We start from the raw sequence: 20,333 nt of genomic DNA, 5'->3' as shown, positions 1-20,333 counted from the left end.
ACTGCAAATTTTACTCTTGCCCTTTGTGAAAAACACAGCTATAGAAGGTGAAGACAGAACTTACACAAGCTCCTTAAATGGCTAGATGAATACATAAAACCCCACTGGTCTTTACTGGCTCAGCTTTCTCAAGAGTCCTTCCCTGGACAAAGCATGGACTGAGCTCTCTCCCACTTGAGATCTGAGATCACTCCAAAGGAACAGAGAGCAGCAGCCATATGCCGACTGAGGAATAGGGAAGAAAGTGGGATGTGTTGTGACATCTGCCTCAAGATGGCATAGATCTTGTCAACCAAGCCTATAGAAGGCTAGATAAAAATATCACCCACTGTGGGCCTTCAGCAACTCAACTGCCTCTGGAAGTGACAGGAGAACATCTAATAGTACAACAATTCCAAGAAAGCATCCAACAGTGTGCTGTGAGGTGGCCTTCAGACACAGAAGGGAAACTGAATTTCCCGCTCTCCTCAGGCTATGAGGATGGCATAGATGGGTTTGAGCAGGGAAGGAAACTATCACATCAGTCCAGGGGATCAGTGGGATGCAGTGGGACCAAGTCCCTGCTGTTTTCTTGAAGACAGAAAGTGAAGCCAGTGACATCAACTTTGGGCATGTGGAAAGTCTGAATGTCATAGACTGTTGCAAAGAGTTGACATATTAAGTATCCAAAAAAACCAGGCATCAGGTCACTGAATGTCAAACGCACGTCTTTATAAAAATCAAGATCACATTGACATAAAATAGAGGTTTTGTCACCAAGGATTGAACAGTCAGAAAACTTGCCCGAAACCGTGGGTTGAACACTCATAGCAAGACAGAGACATTATTTTGGGAAAAGTGACCATCAGTAAGGTACCTGCTTGGGGTATCAGATCCCACCTGGCAGCACTTTAATGTAACAGGTCCATTTCTGCCCACCACCACAGGGAGTTTCAGCTGCATCAAAACACCACACACAGCATCTCACCTTGCTCTTCAATGGGTGGGGCAGAGACCCTATGACACAGCAAGCCCTGGCCAGGCAGCAGCCCTTTTTGAGCTGCATTTAACTCTGTGCAGGAGAGGTTGAGACAAGGTAAAGCCTCATACAGGGAAAAACCTAGGGGCAGGTACTACCACCTTCACAGCCACAGCAGCAACAGCTCCTGAGAGAGGCAAGCCTCTGAGGGTCTGTGCAGCCAGTAACCAACATGCTGGGGCTGGAAGGCCATAGGATGCCCACCTGAGGGCAATTGTCAATGAAGAACACCATAACCAGTACCTCCTGTCAGTATAATGCTATCTGGGTCTTACTCCTTGTTTTCTGCTCGGCAGCCAGGCAGGTGGAGAAGATTAGCCCAGATCCCACCAGCACCCACTCTGAACAGGAAGGGGAGAATGGCTTGAATCCTATGAGATGCTTGGGAATTCCTAAGGCTGCAGCAAAGCTAGTATGGAAGACCTTATGAAGATATTACAGCACTGCAAGAGGATGAAATAAGGAAAACATGACAATTCAATAAATATAAGCTTTTATTACAATAGAAAATAGTAAAACTCATGTTAAAATAGACTCTTGCTTTTGGACTGCTCAGAAAAAGCCTAAGCCTTGCTTTTACCTGCTCGTGCCCACCAAGGTCCTGATCCTTAAGCAATGAGCAACACATTTCTGTGATGAGAACCTCGAGGCTCCTTCCTCCCCAGTGACAGTGAAAGACTACAGCAGCAGACTGAGCTGCGCCCCACCAGGCAGAGAGGTGAGGGCTCTCTGTGGGGTTGTGTACAATATGCTTCATCACCTTGTGCAATCAGGCTCCTGTTGGAAGCAGGCAGCTATAGGGAAACCGTGGACAAGAAGGAGGAAGAAGAAAAAAAAATCATCAGCAGATAATGGTAGCTGTCCTGAGACAGCTAGGAAGGCAGCAAATACACCTCCTAGAAAGACCACAGTGCCCAACTGCCCTTGGGTAGCTTATGCGCTATTACAGGGAACACCCTCCACCTCATCCTTCCATGGCAGTCCAGTGCAAATGAATGACTATGCAGTCTGAACCATCGTGTGCTCCTCTCTTCCTCACCAAAAAGGGCCAGGGCAAGAGTAGAGTAGAAAGCAGAGGCCACAGAACAGCAAGGTCATATGGGAGTGGGAGACAGTTGTGCACCATTGCCAGCACAGCAGTATTCTTGACTCCAAGTCCTGCCTGCCTGCAGCCAGCAAGCTCACTCCAGTGCCTCGTACACAGCCCTCCGTAGCTCGATTGAGAACATCTCCTCCCAGGGACTGCGGATCCACTCCACCAGCTCTACCAGGAGCTCAGGGCACTCTGTGCGAATGTGCCAAGTGCTCTCCACCTTCAGTACCTGGCAGGGAGGAAAGAGAGGGAGGCAAATGAGCAGACTAGCCTGAAAGGCACGGATCAGCCCTGAGCCACTATCCCCCAGCACAGGTGCCAGCTCCTCCCAATTCTTCTGTGACCTCTTCCTCCCTCTCTGTTGCCCGCAGTGGAGTGTCCCCACATGACTTTCCACTGTGCTCCCCTGCCTCTGGGGTGCAAGGCCCTGCAAGGGCCAAGACACTCTTGCAGGAACAGGATCTGAGCACAGTCAGCCCGCAGCATCTTGACCTCATGACCACCTCCTGGTTACCTCATCATAAAGCATCAGCTTGATGTCACAAGGACAGAGACGATAGGTTATGACATTGCTAATACTGGTGATTGGCTGCTTCTCTTTCAACTGGATGTTGCTCCTAGGAGGCATTTCTGCCTCATGGTCTTCATCCAAGGAGGGCAGCACCTGCCACTGGTGATTCTCCTCCAGCAGAAACAGCATGCTTCGGGTGCCCAGCAGGGTCACAGGGAAAGCAGATGCCCCTAAAAGGATATGAGGGAATAGGAGAGGCTTTGCTGAGAGCCTGAGTCACCACAGAATCAGCTTTGCTTTCCGTTCCTCCCCTAGGGAAATCCTTTCTAACAGTAGTGACTTGGGTGAACAGCCTTATCCAGCTTGCTGACTGAAGAGGGGAGCAGGGTAGTGAAATGTGGCTGGGCTTGACCAGCTTATCCAAACTTGTTGCAGGAGCATGCGTATGAAAGGCCACCGCCCAGCAAGCCTTGTCCAGCCCATGTCCTCGAGTGAGGCAGGAAAAGCCACTTGAGTCCTTTGACTTCTTAAACAGCACTTTACTAATCCTCAGTTAAAAGTCAGCAGCTGCAGCTCAAAGGCTGCCTTTTTTGGCCTGAATACATCTGGCTGCAGATATCTGATGAGTGGAACAGAGAGCACATAAAGTTTAATACCAAGCTGGGATGTGTCACAAGTATTGGCAGGAAGCAAAGTAGTTTTGATAAACTTTAGGGAACATAAATATAATCCATCTGACTTCATTGGATGCAAATTAAAAGCACTAGAATTTGGGAATAAGTTAGGTGCACAAAAATAAGGAACCACTAGCAGAACTGGCTGAGGTCACAAGGGATCACAAGCTGATGCAGCAACATGTTACCTTTCTCATCACATCTCACTCTTGGGAATTAGTAGGAATATCAGAAATAGGATGTTTAATTAATCCTGTCTACTTGGCAATGATATCTCAGCTGGAACTGTGTCCAGTTTTGGGCACCATACTCTAAAAGAGGAGAAAACTGTAGAGTTAAGAAAAACACACTTTAAGCTCTCCCTCCCACAGGCTATTTGTTCAGCTCCAGGAAACCAAAAAATGTACTTCTCAGATTCCTTCTGATGCTCGTTCTCTCATACCTCCCCAATGGCCAGTGGTGACCAGGGGTACAAACGCAGCAAACAATTGGTCAGAATGTGATTAGGAGCTAGGTTGCTTTTTTCAGTGTCCCAAGCTAAGATGATATCGGAATTGTTTAGTGAAGACTCAAATCCCAAGTTTAACATATTTGTCCCCCAGCAAGTCCTGCAACAGAACTTAGCTGCTCCAGCAGGCTGCTCCTGTATTATCATCTCAGGTTCTGGACACCTACTTCTGTTTTCCCAAATAAAGGAGCCTTTCAGCAAGTCACACAAACCAGATGTTGTTTATGACCCCTCATCTTTCCCTCAGATCAGGGCAATGATCCAGCCTTCAGATAATCTCCAGCTTCTCAGAAACCATCCCAAGTTGTCAACAAACCTGGTGTGCAAGACCAACTTACTCCCTAGAGCCTAGACTTTGATGTAGAAAAGGGCTGGTAAATTCACTGGATGTACAGAAGTATTCTACACATATTCTGCTATTCTACACATCCCAACACTAAAAAAGAGCCCTCACCCATGCCCCCACCCCATCTCACTGGTGGATGAATGGCCCAGCTCTTTTCCCACAGACTGTACACTTAAAAACACAAGCATGTAAGCAGATAGCACAAGGTATGGGACACCTGGCCACCAAGATCTCCTGTACCTTGGATCAGGTAGGCCAGCAGGTAGAAGAAACAAGTGTCATCTGCAGCTGCAGAATCTGTGGTCTTGGAATCCAGCAGAGGCCTGGAGAGATACAACAGCAAGTGAATCAAGGAAGCACTCTGTTTCTAGTCTAGATTTGCTGAGAATTAGCTACTGTTCACTGCCCTCTTGGAGAAGGGAAGGACCCATCTCTTCCAGATGTTGCAAAAGTCCTCTTTCTGACTACCACCTTGCCAGCTAGGAGTGAAATGCTTCTTGCAGGTGAGAAGGCGGCCCTATGCGTTCCCCTTTTTCGCTCATCCAGAAAAGCTGAAATTGCCTGCCTGGCTCAGTCCATGACACCCCTCTGTTCACTCCCTCTGCAGCAGGCACCCGAGACAGCTGCCTTAAACCTGTAACATAGGTCTGGCTGCCACTCCAGGGGTGCCTCCTCCTTTCTGCTACCCTGTTTCCAGCACCATGCTTCCCAGAGCCTGCTGGACAAGCAGACATCCCCTTCTATCTCAAATCCCAACATCTCATAGGCTGTTCTTACCATAGCCAGTGTTGTGGATTCATTTCCACAGTGGGGATTTCCTTCACCTTACTCCTGTGCTTAGCAGGCAGTTCTTGCATGAGATCTAAAGAGGGGGAGAAGGCAGAGATCTTTTATTGCAAATGCAAGAGCAGTACATAACAGTTCAGGATGCTTCTCTAGTCTTTAGAGAGGCACTGCAAGTTATGATGCCAGTAGGGTTCTCCCACAGCTCTTTTTCTGAGCTGGCCAGAAGCAAATTTCCATCATATATCCAACAATAGCTCTCCTGATAGCTCCCCAAGAGCAAATATTTCAGACTCTGTCCCCTACCCCTCTACAGCTCTACTCTTACTTGTCAGGGTCTGCAGGAACTGGTCACAGCAGCTTTGGCTCCGGATCAGCAGATTGTAGGAGGCTTTTGGATTCTCAAACTCCATTCGTAAGCTCTGGTGGCACAGTCCCACTTCCAGATGGGAAATATCAGACAGGTAGTGAGAGTCACTCTTCTTCAGCCAGTCTGCAGGTTGTCCCCTAATCACAGAGCACAGCCCTCAGCTGCAGCAGGCTGCCCCATTTCCTCTCCCACATCGGACTGCAACAGGGAGGTTTGCCACAAGAGCCTCTGCATGTCACCACACATCTCCAGGGTAAGGTTAGCATAGGCTAACACAAGCTGGCACTAGCCAGCTCTCACAGACTTGCTCAGGGTTCTCACCTGATAGCCCCAATGACTTCCAGCACATAAATCTTGAGATCAGAAGCAACCAGGATTGAGAGGAACTCTCCTTGCCGGCCAAACTTCACCATGACTACCTAGAACACACAGATGGTGGGTCATAGCCTTGGCTTGCCCCTTGCCAGTTTACCCATGGAAAGGATGGACTCAAAGACACTTCAGCTCCCTTCACACCCCCCAGTCTCTGGGATGCCACCCCAGTGCAGAACTTGCAGGGTGGCAAGAGGGACAGTTGAAGAGCTGTTGGAGTGGTGCTGTGGCACCTCACCTTGAGGAAGCACTGGAACTCCTCAGCATTCTCCTCAAAGACCTCCATATCCAGGTACAGCTTCAGGCGATGATCCACTGAATGGAAGTCCCTCGTGTTCAAGACACCGTTTACAGCTGAGGAGAGCAAAGGGCAGCACTGACACTCTGTCCACTGACCAGGTGCTGCTCAGCCATGTGGAATGGCACCAGGGTAGCAGCATCACCCCCTCTGCACAGCTGCTTTCATCAAGTCTCTCCTCAAAACAAAGGGCCAAACCCAGGGCCTTATAGGCCACAGGTCTCCATTTGGAGATACAAGGGGACTTCATTGCTCTGACACTTGCTTTTTTTCACCTATACAAAGCTTTGATCTAAGCCAGCTTCAAACTATGCTCAGCTGTCTAGTCACAGGAGGACACTGCTCTGCTGCCAGATTTGGCAGGAGGGCAATTCTTTATCACGAAGCCAGAAAATCTTTCTTGTTTCAGCTGGTGTCAGTTCAGGTCAACTTTTTAACTCTGACTTTCATCGTGGCAAGGTTAAAGGGTTCTGAGGAAGACACCAATAAAACTGCTAAAGAACATAATTATGTTTGTCATGCAATTGTATGACCAAATAATTTATACAACAGCCACAATACTGTCTGAGAGTACACACTTCCCAGCAGAGCCTGTTCTCCACCAGACACACTACGCTAATCAACTTCTCCTCAGCAGGAGCTTTTTCATAGGCTGTTTTAAACTGAGACCTTGTGATTTGACCCAAGAGACTGTTTTATTTCTCACACATAAAGTGTACAAGACTGAATATAGCAATCCTAAGCTGTGGTTCTCATCAGCTCCGCTTCAGAGGCACAGCAGTCTTGAAGGGTTGATCTATAGATCATGAAGCTGATGGGTTCGCAAATCAGAACTAGACTCAGCTGCAGTAGAGTGATTTGGTGGGCTGGACCAGATAACCTCCACAGCTCCTTTCTAACTTGTTACTCTGTAAATCACAAGCTGATGCCTGGGCAAAAGCAGTCTGATACATCAGAAATCTAAGGTCTTTCAAAAATCATTTGTGGACCTCCTAGTAACTGCTGTCTTGCATGACAGCTCTGACACAGCCAGCATGCAGTCTCTTGGACAGGCTTTGTCATCTGAAGCTCACAAAAAAGTGAGGAAAGCAAAAGCAACTGTAGATCCACTAACCAGAGCCTCCTACTTACACACCAGCCTCACACTACACTTAAGTCAGAGAATAAATACAGAAAAATTGTGCATACTATTGTCCAAAGGTAATGCTCCAACTGGCAGCTACCGGGTGCCACAGGAACCCAGTGTGTCCGTAACTGAGCAGAGCACCTTTCAGAACATGACCCTATTACTCAGAGTGTAAGCAATAACAGGGATTAGGAGCTGACTCACTTTTCCCTACCTTCACGCATGAGGATTTAACAGAGGAGAATGCAAAACTCTGCTCTCAAGAACTATGTGGTTACAGCTGCTTGTACTTGATGTCCTCCTCTCCATTAAACAGGAGGCAGCAGTGTACCTGGCAAGCACCACTGAAAAAGCCCAGTGAATAAGCTGTCCACATCCCCAAACTCTGGACAGATCCTACATACTCACAGGGACTGAGATTCCATGTTTCCTCGGACTCAGAGTTCAAAGAGAGCTGGGAAGGAGTGGGCCCCCGAGAAACACTGTAACGGTAGCTTCCCATCAAGCTGCCCCCATTGGTGTCTGTGTGGCTGAGGGACAAGTACTGTCTCTTCATGCCCAGCTCCTTCCCGCAGCCCCCATCTGAACCACGGGAGTTGGAATGAAGAGCACCTTCAGGCTCACTGCTCAGCTCTGGGGTCCTGGTGCTGTTGGTGGTATCCACCTCCGAGCTGTCCTCCCCGCCGATGTAGAACTTCCCGCTCTCACTGGCCAGGACAGGTGTTTCCTCTGGGCCCTCCTGCTGGCTGCCTCCCTCCAGCACAGAGTCTGAGAGGTCCTCACTCGTGCTGTCGGCACCAGGTGGCACAGGTGTGCTGGAGCACACCTCTGAAGGCAGAATGACCACATGGTCACTGGAACAACAGGGACAGGCTATGGGCTCACCAGCTGCTGCAGGATCTGTGGAAGATTTTGTCAGGGATAAAGAAAAGCCAGAGCAGCTCTCCCCTCGCAAGGTTTTACTTCCCCCCCCCCCCTCTGCAAACTACAAGCCCTCCCTTTCAAAGTAGACAATAGTTACAGTCTAACTTGAGCAGCTTGTTGAGCAACTTTCTTCAGAATCATATCCTACATACCTCCCCTACAAGAAATTCTGGATCAGTGCCAATATCCACATAAAATAGTTCTGCTCAGATTTAGGGTAACCAGTGTGTGCTGTGGTTGCAACTGAAACTACATCAGGGCTTTGGCTTATGACTTTCCTGCACATCCACAGGAGCTCACAAAACCTTTGAAGCCCAAGCTCGCGACCAGTCAATCCAACCTTCCTTAGGCACCTCCCTCCCCGGCTTGGTTTATCCTCCAGTCAACCATACCACAAGCAGGCTATATCCCTTTCCCAGCTGTCCTCATCCCTCCTGACCCTGATTCCTGATGCTCCCTTCACCCACACCAGAACAGACTCCCAGCTGAATCATGGGACTCCTTGGCAAAGCGAGGAAAGTGTCCCAGGGGAAAGGAAAGTGCTGCAGCCAGGACAGCACTTCTGCCTCTACTGCAGTACTTTAATCCCAGGAACTTTGTCAAACAGCATCATCAAGCCAAGGCTGGGCACTCCCCACTTCAAATATAAAGTGAGCTTTGAAAAACTCAGCAGTCAGAAGATGCCTATTCAGCACTAGCCAAGTCTTAGCCAAAATGCCACATCTAGTTTTAAACACCCAAAGAAAAATGTGGACAAATGGGAAAGAGTACAAAGGAGACCAGTAAGAAACTGCATGAATGAAATACGAATGACAAGCAAATTATCTAGAAAGTTGAGCTTATTTAGTATAGAGGACAGAAAACAGGACAAGTTGTGGGGGGAGAACAATGGCCCTCAATTACAAAGAAAGGAATGAATTGCTCTCCAAAAGGGCAGCAAGAATGGGTTTACACTTCACAGCCATAGGGTTAGCCATAGTTTTACCTGAAATACTGGAACATATTCCCTGGAAGCTTTTGTTAGCAAAAGGCCTTTAGAACAATTAAGTGTCTGTGGCAGAACTGACTGCATGACCTTTAAGGCCCCTCCCAGACTCCAGTTTCCAGCACCCCTATGTTCCCCCAGACCCCAGGCCCCCAGAACATAAGTGCTGTTTGCCTAACCTTAAACCAGTGGCTGATATGTGCTAGGAAACAAGGCAGGCTCTTCCCAGTCCCAGTAGGCCAAGTGAGAGTACATCCCACAACAGACTTTAATTCCAGTACAGCCCAGGCATCACCTCCTTCTATACATTCCATGCTCTGCACCACAGCTGCCACTCTGAAAATCTGCCTGGGCATTACCAAGCATCCTTCTCCTAGACACTAAATCCTACCTTGATTTGAGGCAACTAGGGGCTCCAGGATTTTGGTGTCTCCAACCTCTGAAGGATAGGAACCTTGATGCCAGGAAGCCAGGGACTGTGAAAACTCCTGCTTGCATTTCAGGCACTGGAACTTTGTTGATCCCTTCTCCTGGTCCCGATTTCGCCGATTCTCCTCAACAGCTGGGGACAACACTTCAAGGACATTCTAAAAGTAGCAGCACAAGGAAAAGACTGTTAGCAGGGAGCTATGATTGTCCTAATAAAACCAAGCTTCTGACACCAGCAAGTTTCTTCACATGCCTCACTACAGCATTTTAGAGTGCGAGGGGTACAGGGACTTTCACAGGTGTGCAAGACTCGCCAAGGGCACGGAGCTTCACTGCAGAAGACCAAGAGAACCTGTTTTTGCAGGTCTGTGCCTTGAATCTACATACTGACAGGCTCCCTCTGGAACTCTGGTCTCAAAGGTCCCATCTATTTGTGTCTTCTCTTTAACAACTTGTTTAAATATACTTAAACAGTATCCTAAGAAAAATGCTTGGGTTAGAGACCAGAGTCCCTACAGCAGCTGTGTGGACCATAGCTGCCATAGCACTGACACTCACTGTCTAGAGGGCTAAGTACAGGCTGGCACATCACTCAGAACACACAAAACATTATGCTGCACATGGCACAGTACGTAACAATCACTAGCTTGACTACAAACTTTTCACCCCCAGAGAAAGAAAGCTGCAAGACTTTCCCCTTGAGAGCACCCTTTATGCTGCAGGAGCTTCACTGCCCACGGCCATGCTCACAGGGCCCTCCACAGGTCATCTGTGCAGCAGAAGAAATCCCAACAAGCCAGACATGGGCAGCAGGTGCTCATGTGCTCTGAGAACAGCAGCCCTTTGCTGGCTGGAAGAATCCAGTGTCCTGCAGTAACACTGCCCCCCTTCCCAGGCCTTCCCCACCTGCAGACACTGCTCTGGGCAGTCATCAAGCACCACATATTTGCGTTTCTGCCGGTCCTTGCGAATGTAGCTGAAGTGCAACACAAGGACAGGGAAAACTCGCTCCAGGTCCTGCAGGGGACAGAAAACACCCGTTTTAGGAAGAGGAAGCAGTTTTCAGTATACAGACTATACATTTGTTTGCAACCAGCTGAAATGTGGCCATACAAGCACTTAATTTAGTGAGCCCTGAGCAGCCCTCCATAGCTGATAGCATTTGGGAGTCTAGTAAAATGGGCATAAACAAAAATAAACAAATATAAAGCAAACAAGTGCTGACAACACTTGTGTTGAGTGCTTGAAAAATTGCACCAGTGCTTGAAACTTATGACAGTAACTTTCAAGGCTTAGAACAAAGCATTTCAAACAAAACACCTTTTCATGAAGGTATTTCAGAAGAATACCAAGCCACAAACATTCAAAAAGGCACAAGGGCAGGATTTAAAAATGAGTTGGAGCTTTTACAGAAAGCAATATTGGAGAAACCTGTAAACATGTCTGTGCACAGACTGAATGTTAAAATCCTACCACAAGGAAAAAGACATTTCTAAACTCCCTTTCTAAAGAACCACAAAAGCCAAACAAGGCTGCTAGTGCTAAAGTGTGCACCCAGAGCAGATGGCAAACTGCCCACTGAGCTACCAGGAGTTTTCTAAACATCAGAGTTAGCTCAGTGCTGCACTAGAAACTGTGCAATCCACAAACAGTCCTCCAAGGCCAGAGTGATATCCCAGTGAGGAACGGACAGGAAGGAGGTCACTATTTCATCTCAGTCCTCTTGAGAAGTCTCTCATTCTTGCATACTGGAACAAGTTCAGCCATTGTCTTTTAATTTCAGCTTTGGAATAAATTTGATGCTGGTTTCTGCTGCATTACTGCAGGTACTTTAAGCAATACAGATGCTCTTAGATACACATGCATTGGGTGGAAGAGATGCTTTTTCAATCAGGCTTTGCTAGGAAAAGGCCTGCAGGATTCTCTGACAGAAGCCCAAATGCAGAATGCTGGCCCAGCCAGTGAGTAAGATGACAAAGGCTCACACAGAGGCATAACTCACCATTCTCTTCCAGCTCAACTCGGAGGTCTCCACATTCTGCAGGCATTTCAGCTCCAGCTTGTGGAGAACTCTGGCAGCCTTCAGTTCCACCTCAATCACATGCTTAGCTGTGACTCGCAGGAAGATCCAGTCTGGCTCTGGGTCCCCTTCACCTTCTATTTGGCTCACCAGTACTGGCTGGCACAGGTCCACTGCCAAGTAAGACACAGTACAGGTCAGCACATGCAGCAGGCCTTCAGGCCCGCTGGGCCAAGGTCCTTAGAATTCCCACAATAGTGGGCAGCATGATAAAGCTTCAGAGATATCACATTTGATTCATCTATTCTATTGTCACCCAAGCCCTCAAACACAGCAGTGAAAGGACACGTTTACCTTCTGGCTTCTCCTCTTCTTCCTCTCCTAGCATTAGCTCATCTGCCTCCTCTTCTCCCCTCTGTTCTCCCTCCTCAAGCTCATCCAGCTGTACTTCAGGCTCTTCCTCCTTCTCAGTGTCATTCAAAGGAGGAGAGGATTCTTCCTGGGCTATCTGGGGTTTTCCTTGCTCTGGGTCAGAGCTCTCACTCTGCAAGTCCATGGCAGCAGGTCTGCCTGCGATCTCATCTGCAGAACGGCTACGGGAGATGACAGGTACTTGGTCGTGCTCCTCCAGGTGTCTCTTGTACTGCAGCCAGTCAGCACCAAAGCGATCTCTGAAGCTGGCCAAGCGCTTCATCTCCTTCTGATGCTGTAGGACCAGGCCTGCAGACAGAAAACTTGGGAAGCATGAAAATAGTTACCAGGCCAGAATACTCCTCTTACTGTGGGCAGTTCAGCTGCTATGTTACTAAGGAAGAAGACAAGCCTCACCAGCAGAGAGAGGTAATGCCTGGGGCTCATGTTCCGTGTCACTCGGCTCTGAAATACTCGCTCTACGCACTTTGATTTTACCCTGGAAAAGGCAAGGTAAGAATAGTTGGGAGGGATCAGAACAACCAAAACAGCATTTGATGAGGGGCTCTGCCAAACTGAAGGGTTTATAGATATTACAGTGTAGAAGCACACCATGAAACATTTTACATGGTATATCAAGACTGATGTTAAGCCCAGCCTGTTCCTCAGATACAGCAGCACAGAGGCTCACTAACCACACAGACAGTACCAGACCATATCCCACTGCACGAGGCTTTCACGTCAAGGCAGCCTCGTCACCCAACATGCCAGCTACATGGTTGAGAAGTTATGTCAGTTCCCCGACCTTGCTTTTCTTCCGAGGGAGCCTGACAGCCACATTCTCTGCCGGGGACTGACTGTCACTGAAGTCTGCAGCACATGAACTCTCCAGAGCACTGCGGTCCAGTGTGGTCTTCTCTGAGGTAGAAGTGTGGATGGACTGTGACACACTTTGCACAAGTCTTGGAAGGTGCTAAAGTAAGAAGAAGAGACCATTGCTGGCTGAGTGCAAAGGGCAGACAAGGTGACCAAGCCACAACTCAGGCTGATAACTTCCCCACCCCTCACCCCAAACTTTCACCATCTCAGTCAAAGTAGTGACAATAGATCCTGCCTGGTTGACTGGATTGTTTATCACAACCACTCTGATTTAACTCTCTGCCTTTCTTAAAGCAGATGGGAAACTGATAACAGTTTGTTTTGCTGACATGTAGTTCAAGTGTCAAGCACCAGATAGCACCTGAAGAGGAAACAGGCAAGGTTCCAAGTCCTGCAAAGCTACATAAGCCAGAATAAGTTTCACTGGCCAATTCCAACAATTACTAGGAATCAGCATGGACTGAGACAAAATGAGCTATGTCAAAGTCATGGCAGCCCATACAGATTTAATGGGACACATAACAATGCAAAAACCTGTCAGAGTTCCCAGTCCCAAAGCCAGTAAGATCAGTTTTTAACAATTATACTTACCATTAGGTCCGAGGAAGAGAGTGGCTCCCCATCCAAGAAGAACTGTAATTAGAGACCCATTTGCAATCAGATTCCATTTGGCTGGTACATACTCAGGACAACTTCTGCTGACTCCTACTCCCCTTCAGGCCACCCTAGGGTTGGGATCCCTGGCACAAAACTGCAAAGAGACAACCCTTTTCCTGCCTATCCACCACTCCTTTAATTGTAGCCACCTGACCTAATTGCATACAAGGCCAGAAGGGACCATTGTGGTCTTCCTGTTTACAGACTTTATGACTTCTAGAAACATATCCAAGACAGTTCACAGAAGAGCTACAATAGATTATTCTGCAACAACTCAAATTGTTTTGAAAGGCACTCACTTTCAAAGCTTGTACCTGACTTCTAGCCTGAATCCACCTAGCTTCCAGTAACTTGAGCTCAGGGAAAGCTTTTTCTAAGATGCAGTTTGAAGACAATGAATCCAGCCATTTGCCACTCATATGAAAGGGCAGACCAGCTCTGGAACACCTCTGACCCTTAGCAAGTAAGTTTACTTTGTTAAATTGCCAGAACGCTGGCTTTGTTGGCTTCTTTATTTGAAATGAGATTACCAAAAACTGGCCTAAGCACTGGAGTGAAGGGAACAGTGATGACACCTAGCTGAGAGCAGAGTGATGGGGAGAAAGAAAGAGGTGGCCGTGGCAGTACATACTTAGGTAAAGCGGCCCAAAACTGTGAGTTCCTTCTTTGCGCAGTCCAGCTACATAGTTACTATTTAGCAGGAAGAGAGTAAAGTTTTGAAACCATCAGTCAGCAAAAGTGAAGATGTAGACAGTGAAGACATACTAAGGTATGAGGTCTTGCAAACTTGAGATCAGTATTCAACTCTGCCCTGGCCAGTGCACCACATAAAAATTTAAGGATAAACTACTCTATATTTAAAAAAAAAAAGAAAAAAAAAAAAGCAAGCACAAAACAATCACCACTGTTACACCACTGGAATAAATTTACAAGTTTCTTTTTCCACACTTGCCCCTGAGTGTCAGAATGCCCTACACCTTCAACAGCAGGGGCGGAAGGCACATGGCTAATACTCACATCGGAGGAGGCTGCCCTAGGAGACAGATGCACAATGGCTGCAGATCGGTGATTTTGATGGAACCATATTGGGTTTCCCTCTAAATGCAGCTGGGTGGGGGAAACAGACAAACTGTTGTTAGAAGCAATATTCTATACCCTAATCTATTCTGCCTGCAGGCTTCAGTCTTTCTCTCTGCCTTGGGAAATACTGTCCCACTGCAGTGGGACAGTAATCAGGCCAGGAGAGGACTAAGCTTTTACAATGCTTCTTGAAATTAGTTCAGCAAATAGAAAAGGAGATTAAAGGACTTCCTACTCATGCCCCTAAATTATTATGAGTTTTTCAGTACTGACTCTGAGAAGTGTTGAGAGAACAGTCCTTTGCAGGCCCAGAGAAGCTGTGGATGCCCCATCCCTGGAAGTGTTCAAGACCAAGCTGCATGGGACTTTGAGCAACCAGGTCCAGTGGGAGGTGTACCTGCCCATGGCAGCGAGGATGGAACTAGATCTTTAAGGTCCTACCAACAGAAACCACTTTCTGATTCTATGATCTTCTTTCACAAGCACTATAGTGATTGCACTGATCCTCCTTCAGACTTCTCTGAACATACAAATTCACAACAGGATTATGGGAGGATCTTCACTGAACTTGATAGTGTTAAAATCGGAAAGAAGGAGCAAGGAAGTGGGGATGAATATACAGAAAAAGCTTGAGCAGGGGTCACCAAAAATGAAGGCTGAAATACAGGTATCTAAGGCTCCCCCATCAGTTTCACACATTAAAGTTAAATGCCCAGGAGTTGAACTTATCTTTCAAAACTTTCTTCTTACCACAAAGTCTCCATCTTGCACACCCCGATCATGAAATCTCTAATCTACCAACCCATCAGGCTTTATGCTTACTTTTTTTAAACAGTGTAGAGTGGACAACGGTGCCAAGTGGGCATGTTCCAGCAGCAGGTTATAGGCCACATCAAGGTGCTGCAGATTCACAAGCTGCTCCACCCCTGTGAACAAAGCAAGAAACCATTAGCATGCTAGAAGATATAACTTAGCAACCTCCCACCTATCCCTCTCACCCAAAATTGAACCCTAATAAAAATAGTTGTGCCCAAGATTTCAAGTTCTGTCCCTTCTCAAGGAAGACGGAAAGGCCTCAAGCTCAGAAATGCTCCTCCCTTGTAGGCTCACCATTAATGCTGTCAAGCTCATTGTTGCGCAGGATCAGAGTCACCAACTTGGATCGGCTGAAGATGCCAAGGTTTGGCACCTTGGACAGGAAGTTATAAGCCAGATTGAGGTACTCTAGTTCTGTAAGGGTCTGTTCAGAGAGAAGAGCAGCACCAAATCAATTGGGAACCCAGCTCAAAGCCTGGTCCTGAACTCAAGACAGGGCACTAGCTTCTACCATTTTTTTCATCCCAACAAGGTCAATAACAAGTGAGTTTCTTAAGACTGTTTCTGCAGAAAGACTTTGATGTTCACATTGGAAGTGGTTTGTCTAGGGGCACTCAGCATGATCTAACTGCTTTACAAAATTTGCTAGGAGCAGCTTTCTCCTTCCTCATCAACTTCAATGGAGCACAGAAAAGGACTGGACAAGGATTGAACTACCAAAAGACACTCACCGTTAAATAGTGCTCACAATCCTGGATCTTGTTGTGACTCAAATCCAAGACCCTCAGAGCATTTAGTAATTGCTGAAGGACAAAAAGATTAGGGTTAGATCTAGATCAGATCCTACAAATGTCTCCATTGCAGTACGAAAAGCCTGCCCTGCTGGGAGAGGCCAGCAAGATTAACTCTGCTCACTTCCTCCCACCCAGACCTAGCAGCATCAGCAACAGCGGGCCCAGCTCTTGGCTGTGATCATCTCCTCTCTTCCCCTCAGTCATGCAGGAAGGATGCCCCACTCACCAGCGAGTCATCCAAGGCAGTGATTGAGTTATAGCTGAAGTTTACAGTCTGCAATTCCAACCATGGGAGAGCACAGCTCAGATCTCCACCACATGCTGAAATGATTTCCTAGGAAGAAAAGAGGAGTCATTCCTTGGTGAGCACTAGCTGTTACACTAACAGCAGAGGAACACAGGAGAACAGTCAGTCCAGAACAAGGCTGACATACTGTGTTTTACAGACCTTGCCTAGCCTACAGAACCAATGAGTTTTATGCCACTAAAGGAAGTATTTGGAGGTGGTGGGAATCCCACGGCTAGATGTTTAGAAAGAAGGGAGATGCTTTTGTTTCCTACACTAAAGTGGCAATAGTTAACCTAACTTGTTAGAATTCTTAGGCTTGGAACACTAAGCACAAAGATTCATGCTAACAAAACCTTTTTCACACCTCCATCAAAGCAAAAGCAAGTGAAACACTTGTGTTCTGACAGACAAAAGAAGCTCTCAAAGCACTCCCTATCAGCAGCTTCTGTTCTCCAGCAGGCAGCTGCTTCTGTGCCCCAGACAGAAACCCAGAGCCCCACAGCCAGCACAGCCCACTCAGTTCTCCATGGCTGGAGCTTGCCTTCACGTCTTGGAAATCCGCTGGGCAGCAGTGCAGATAACACACCAGAGCACAGCATTTCCTCTGATAATCAGCTCTTATTTAAGGCTGCTGAGGTACGATGAAATAAACCTTGACCAGCTGCAGGCCTTGAATGTGGAAACAGCCAGATACACAGAGCTGTCAGCCCTAGCTGACATGAATGTTGTCTGGAGCCAGAAATTCTCAAGAAGCGAAGAAGAAGAATACAGAGCCCATGTGTACCCAAGCAGGGAATACTTCAACACTGCTTGAGACAGGAGTAGAACCTTAGAATATGGAAGGGAGAAAAAGCCATACACAACATGCATGGATGGATGGAAGGGTTAACACTGTCTCCTATATCTTCCCTGTGTGAAGGGCTGTAGGATCAAGATAGCCTTTCTCTTGCAATTTTTCCCACGAGCTGTGTAGAGACACTCACCTCCAGTGTACTGATACATTTGCAACACGTTAGAGATTCCAGCTGAGAATAGACAAATCGCAGTCCCCGGAGGCAGTGTGGAGGGACAGACCTCAACTGCAGCAATGATGAGAAAGCAAGGACAACGTACATCAAAATATTACAGTATAAGAGCAGCTCACATCTGCAAGGGTTCTCCCACCTCCATGCTGCAGCCTCTCTCTCTGACATTCCAGCCTTTGCGCATACCCAAGTTACACCCCAAGCAAGTGTTACATGAGTTTAGACTTGGCCTTTTAGGGAAGCCACAAAAGCCTACCCAATTTTTAGGAGTAGAAGCATTCTGCAAACACAAAACTAGTCAAGAAAAGCCAAACAGCAAGACTCAAAGCCAGTCCTGCCCCATATACTTACTTCTAGATGCCGGAGGGACTTGAAAGGGAAGATCTTCACAGCAGATTGTAAAACACAGTTTGGAACATGAACAAGCTAGAGAAATGAGAATAGAAGTCTCATGTCAAGCTTGCTTTGTACTGCAATACCACCATCCTGACACACCAACTGCAGCACTTTGAACAGGCTCCCCCTCCAGCTTGGGTATTCACTGACAAGCTCTCCCCCAGTGCTGGTAGCAACACTGTCTCCCAGCCCCATAGCATGATAGAGGTCAAACGAAATAGCATGTTAGCAAGCACTGTCTGGCAAACCACAGAGCTCCTCTTCATCTCCCCTGCCCACATGGTTTCACCACTTTCAGCACCACTGGGAGGTCTGACAGCTGGATTCCTCAATCAGCCACCACTAGCAAATCTACTAAAGACAAATCTAACTGCTGGAGCTATGTTTATCGAGCAACTGAGCTGAACTAGCACACTGGTGGGAGGTGTGCACGTGCATTTCACTACAAGAGGCCAAATAAGGCAAATCACAAGCAGATACAATGGAAAACAGAGCTGGTCTCCAAGACACCTGTTAGTATTAGACTGAGGTGCCTGCAAATCTCCTCTGCATTCTGTGGTGCAGCCACAGGGCAGTTACAAACACAAACACAGTTTGTGTTCATGTACCAAAAAGCAGTTTATTAAATCCACCTTCTTATGCTTTCTATGGACAATGCAGAAACAATATTTCAGGCTGCTATTGAAAGTGAGTAATGAAGTAGTTAACACCTCCACTGTAGACAGCAAAGTACAACCAGAGAGACCATCTCTGCCAGTTACATCCATGTTCCTGCAGAAGTGACTCATCAGGTGCAGAACAGACATTCCAAGGCCTCATCACCACTATTGCTTCCAAGCCCTGGCAGCAATGAATCACTGCCCACTGCCTGCCAGCACCAATGCTGCCCATTGAACAAGAGCATCTGTAGGGGAAGCTTGTGCTGGGAAGCTCTAATGATCAGTTTTAGCAAAGTTTCTTTCAGATGCCATTCTTGCTGTATGTCTTGATCATCTCCTCTTCTTCCACTGCCTTAAAAATCTGATCAGGCTGCTATAAATTATTAACTTCTCCAAGTAAATCAGTTACCAGACAACAATAAGCAGCTTTCCCTTCTTTAGAGGCTTATTACAGAGAGAGTCCATTTTTTGGTTAACACAAGAACTCACCACAACATCCTCCTGATTGCAGTGTCCCTCCCTGCCTCCTCCTGCCAGGACACTCATGTTTCTCCAGAGGCTCTGGGCCCCACTCCAGTCTCCACATTCAGTACACTGCTACAAAATCCTCCCAACAACATTCTCTCTAGTCTCACAGGGAAAACACTTTTAAAGACATCACAGATTGTAGTGCTTAGTCACAACACCTCCTGAGCACCAGTGTGGAACCTAAGAACAGCTGCCAATTCCCCTTCCCCTTTCAGGCCCGTTTCACCTCTACTACCCTCCCAGCAGTGCCCCAGTGCCCAGTAGAATCATGTGCAGCCTTGTAGCACATGCCACCCTTCAAAAACCTCTCTGAAGAGTTCCTAGAGCTGTACTTTTATCTTCATTACATACTTGTTAAAATTAATGAGGATAAGTTACTAGCAGTGTCCCATGCTGTGAAATCAATCAACAAGAACCACTGCCCAGGCAGGAGCATGTAAAACTCCAAAGTAAGCAGCAGATGGTCTCAGAGTAGCAGGTGTGTACACTGCCTAACTAACCCCTCTGCTCTGCTGCCTTGGGCAGATCAATCACCACTCAGGGAGCACTCGGCTGTGCTCGGCTGCCAGATACTGCCTGAATTGCTCGAGCATTTCAGGAAATAATAATTTCCCAACAATGACACCACTTTACCAAGGTCAGAAGATAATTAACTCCTTCTGTCCCTGTTTTTAACTCCAAGAAACTTTCTGCTGAGATGCAAGGCTGATCCCAGGTAAACTAGCTATAGACTATCATACTGAACTATGACTCCACACAACGACCCTGTGAGAGCCACCCGACCCACTGAGCACAGACGGGGGCAATGGGCACCAGAGGAGGCCGTTTTGAAGCTGTGCCTCCCCCCTCGACCGGCCGGCCCTGCAGCACCCCCGGCCCCGGCGTGTACGGACCTTCAGGGAGTGAGTCTTCTGCAGGACGTCGAAGAGGAACTGCGCCTGGAGGATGGCGGCAGTCTCGGCAGGGTGCGAGGGCAGCGCCACGAAGCCCCGGTTCTGGTTGCGGGAGCCCAGGTGATGCTCGAAGACCTGCGTGAGATGCTGCAGGGTGGGGGTGAGCAGCGTCAGCGTGCTGGAGCCGTCCAGGACGAGGTCCCCTGCAGGGAAGGGGAAGGCAGGGCCGGGCCGTGAGTGCCCACACACCGGGGGCACCGACACGACCCGGTCCCAGCGAGGCTCGGGCGGCCGCCACTCACCGGCGTCCTGCAGCAGCCGCGCCAGGCCGCGCACCAGCGTCTCCGCCGCCGCCATCTGCGGCGGGGAGGCCGAGGCGGCGGAGGTGGAGGTGCCCGGGCCGGCCGGTGCCGTCCCGCCGCCCTTCCGCGTTACCGCCGCGCCCTTCC

General features: G+C 48.0%; 2 protein-coding genes across 2 annotated transcripts in view; one reads left to right on the top strand and one right to left on the bottom strand.

The window, feature by feature from the left end:
- Positions 1 to 686: 686 nt before the first annotated feature.
- Positions 687 to 20,324, bottom strand: STK11IP (serine/threonine kinase 11 interacting protein). The gene is made up of 24 exons (XM_032692614.1): positions 20,187 to 20,324; positions 19,885 to 20,087; positions 17,760 to 17,834; positions 17,367 to 17,462; positions 16,321 to 16,428; positions 16,032 to 16,103; positions 15,595 to 15,724; positions 15,307 to 15,410; positions 14,422 to 14,511; positions 13,339 to 13,380; positions 12,674 to 12,841; positions 12,286 to 12,367; positions 11,812 to 12,177; positions 11,440 to 11,630; positions 10,344 to 10,454; positions 9,400 to 9,595; positions 7,508 to 7,999; positions 5,914 to 6,029; positions 5,625 to 5,722; positions 5,262 to 5,440; positions 4,928 to 5,012; positions 4,391 to 4,473; positions 2,626 to 2,852; positions 687 to 2,340 (listed from the first exon to the last, which is right to left on the bottom strand). The coding sequence occupies exons 1-24, from the start codon at positions 20,239 to 20,241 to the stop codon at positions 2,200 to 2,202; spliced, it is 3,510 nt and encodes a 1,169-aa protein (XP_032548505.1). The 5' UTR covers positions 20,242 to 20,324; the 3' UTR covers positions 687 to 2,199.
- SLC4A3 (solute carrier family 4 member 3) overlaps positions 19,947 to 20,333 on the top strand; it is a 34,612-nt gene continuing 34,225 nt past the window's right edge. Inside the window, exon 1 of the mRNA XM_032692613.1 lies at positions 19,947 to 20,004. The gene's annotated coding sequence lies outside the window, so the exon portion shown is untranslated. The remainder of the gene's footprint in view (positions 20,005 to 20,333) is intronic.

The sequence above is a fragment of the Chiroxiphia lanceolata genome, chromosome 7 (assembly GCF_009829145.1).
Source record: "Chiroxiphia lanceolata isolate bChiLan1 chromosome 7, bChiLan1.pri, whole genome shotgun sequence".
In the NCBI taxonomy this organism is placed as follows: domain Eukaryota; kingdom Metazoa; phylum Chordata; class Aves; order Passeriformes; family Pipridae; genus Chiroxiphia; species Chiroxiphia lanceolata.
The sequence above is the reverse complement of the archived record's forward strand: the minus strand, read 5'-3'. Positions and strand labels throughout refer to the sequence as shown.